The following is a 1642-nucleotide window of genomic DNA, read 5'->3' on the forward strand; positions in this document are numbered from 1 at the left end:
TTTAAAAAAATTAAATGTAAATTAAATTTATTTTTTTTTTTAAAAAAAAAAATAGGAAAAAAAAAAAAAAAACCTTAAATATTAAAAAAAAAAATATATTTATATATTTATTTTTCCATTTGTAAAAATTAAATTTATTTATTTATTAAAAAAAAAAAAAAAAAAAAAAAAAAAAAAAAAAAAACATTTCAATTTTTATTTTACAAATTTTAAAATGTAAAATTTCAGGATAAAGTTAAAGTTATTAATTAAAAAAAAAAAAAAAAAAAATTTATATGTATATAAAAAGGGGATATATAAAATACAAAACATAAATAATAAATATTAACTATATTATACTTATATGTATCAACGGATGTATATAAATATATATATATATTAAAATTATCATTTTTAGAATGTATGCGCGAAAATTTATATGGTGTTCTATTTGTATATAATCATTTAATCAAAAAAAAAAAAAAAAAAATATATAATAATAATTAAAAAAATAAAAAAAAATAAATAGAATAAAATAATAAAAATATTAAATTATAAATAAAGTTGTATATAGAATTTTTTAAAAGCGTCAATATACAATGTGCTAACACATTATATATATATATATATATATTTTTTTTTTTTTTTTGATTTTATATTTATTTTATTCATATAATCTTATGATTTAAGAACATGCACCTGGTAAGTTCTGTAAACCTGTACATCGGATTAATTCCTTATTACAATAATTAACACCACAATTATAACATCTATCACTACATGGGTTTCCAAATAAACATGGGAGCCAACAATTTGATTTTCCACAATTTACTGACTCTTTAAAACATTGTGAACACGTATCTGACATTTTTTTATTATCTTTGGCTAGCTCCTTTTGAACACATTCCATAGTACTATCACCTGAACCTAAGTTGTCAACTGAACATTTTAATAATATACTAAAAAATTTATTGCTAGGAGACAACTGTAAACCTTTATTTCTACTATTGCTAGGCTTGGTTGGATCAAAAATGATATCTTTATCAGATTGTGATAGGCATCCATTTGTTACATTTGATTTTAGTTTAATACGATTTTTTATTTTTGAAGAACATACATCTAAGTTATTTAAGATATTACTTATTAAATAATTTATTCTTTGTAATTCTGGATCACCAATAAGATTAGCATTAAATATGATATGAGGAATATCTATTATTACATATGATTGATTATTATCACATAAACTATTTATATGTCCATGTTTTATAATATTTGATATTCTTAATAAAACTTTTTGAGGATTTAAACTATCATACCTTCCACTTAATAATTCTCTAATATTTTTATGAATTATACCTATATTATTTTTATGAGCATTTTCTAATATTACATTTACAGAATCACTTAATATTTCTTTGTTATAATCATAGGTGGATCTTCTAATTATTTCGGCATTACAATTTAATGTATAAGATGTAAATCCATACTGTTTGTTTATTTTATTACTTAATAAACCTACAGCTAATAAAGATAAAAATTTTACTAACTTTTTTACTTTCATCCTCGTTACTATGGCAAGAATAAACGGTATTTTTTTTGATATATAAACTAATATATATATATAGATATATATATATATATTTTTATTTTATTTAATTAA

The 1642-nt window shown here is 18.3% G+C and overlaps 1 protein-coding gene across 1 annotated transcript; it reads right to left on the reverse strand.

Moving 5' to 3' along the window:
* Positions 1-664: 664 nt before the first annotated feature.
* On the reverse strand, positions 665-1543 carry PGSY75_1321900 (hypothetical protein; the record flags this gene model as incomplete). Its single annotated transcript, XM_018787282.1, has 1 exon — positions 665-1543. The coding sequence occupies one exon, from the start codon at positions 1541-1543 to the stop codon at positions 665-667; it is 879 nt and encodes a 292-aa protein (XP_018640024.1).
* Positions 1544-1642: the final 99 nt, after the last annotated feature.

The sequence above is a fragment of the Plasmodium gaboni genome, chromosome 13 (genome assembly GCF_001602025.1).
Source record: "Plasmodium gaboni strain SY75 chromosome 13, whole genome shotgun sequence".
Lineage (NCBI taxonomy): Eukaryota > Apicomplexa > Aconoidasida > Haemosporida > Plasmodiidae > Plasmodium > Plasmodium gaboni.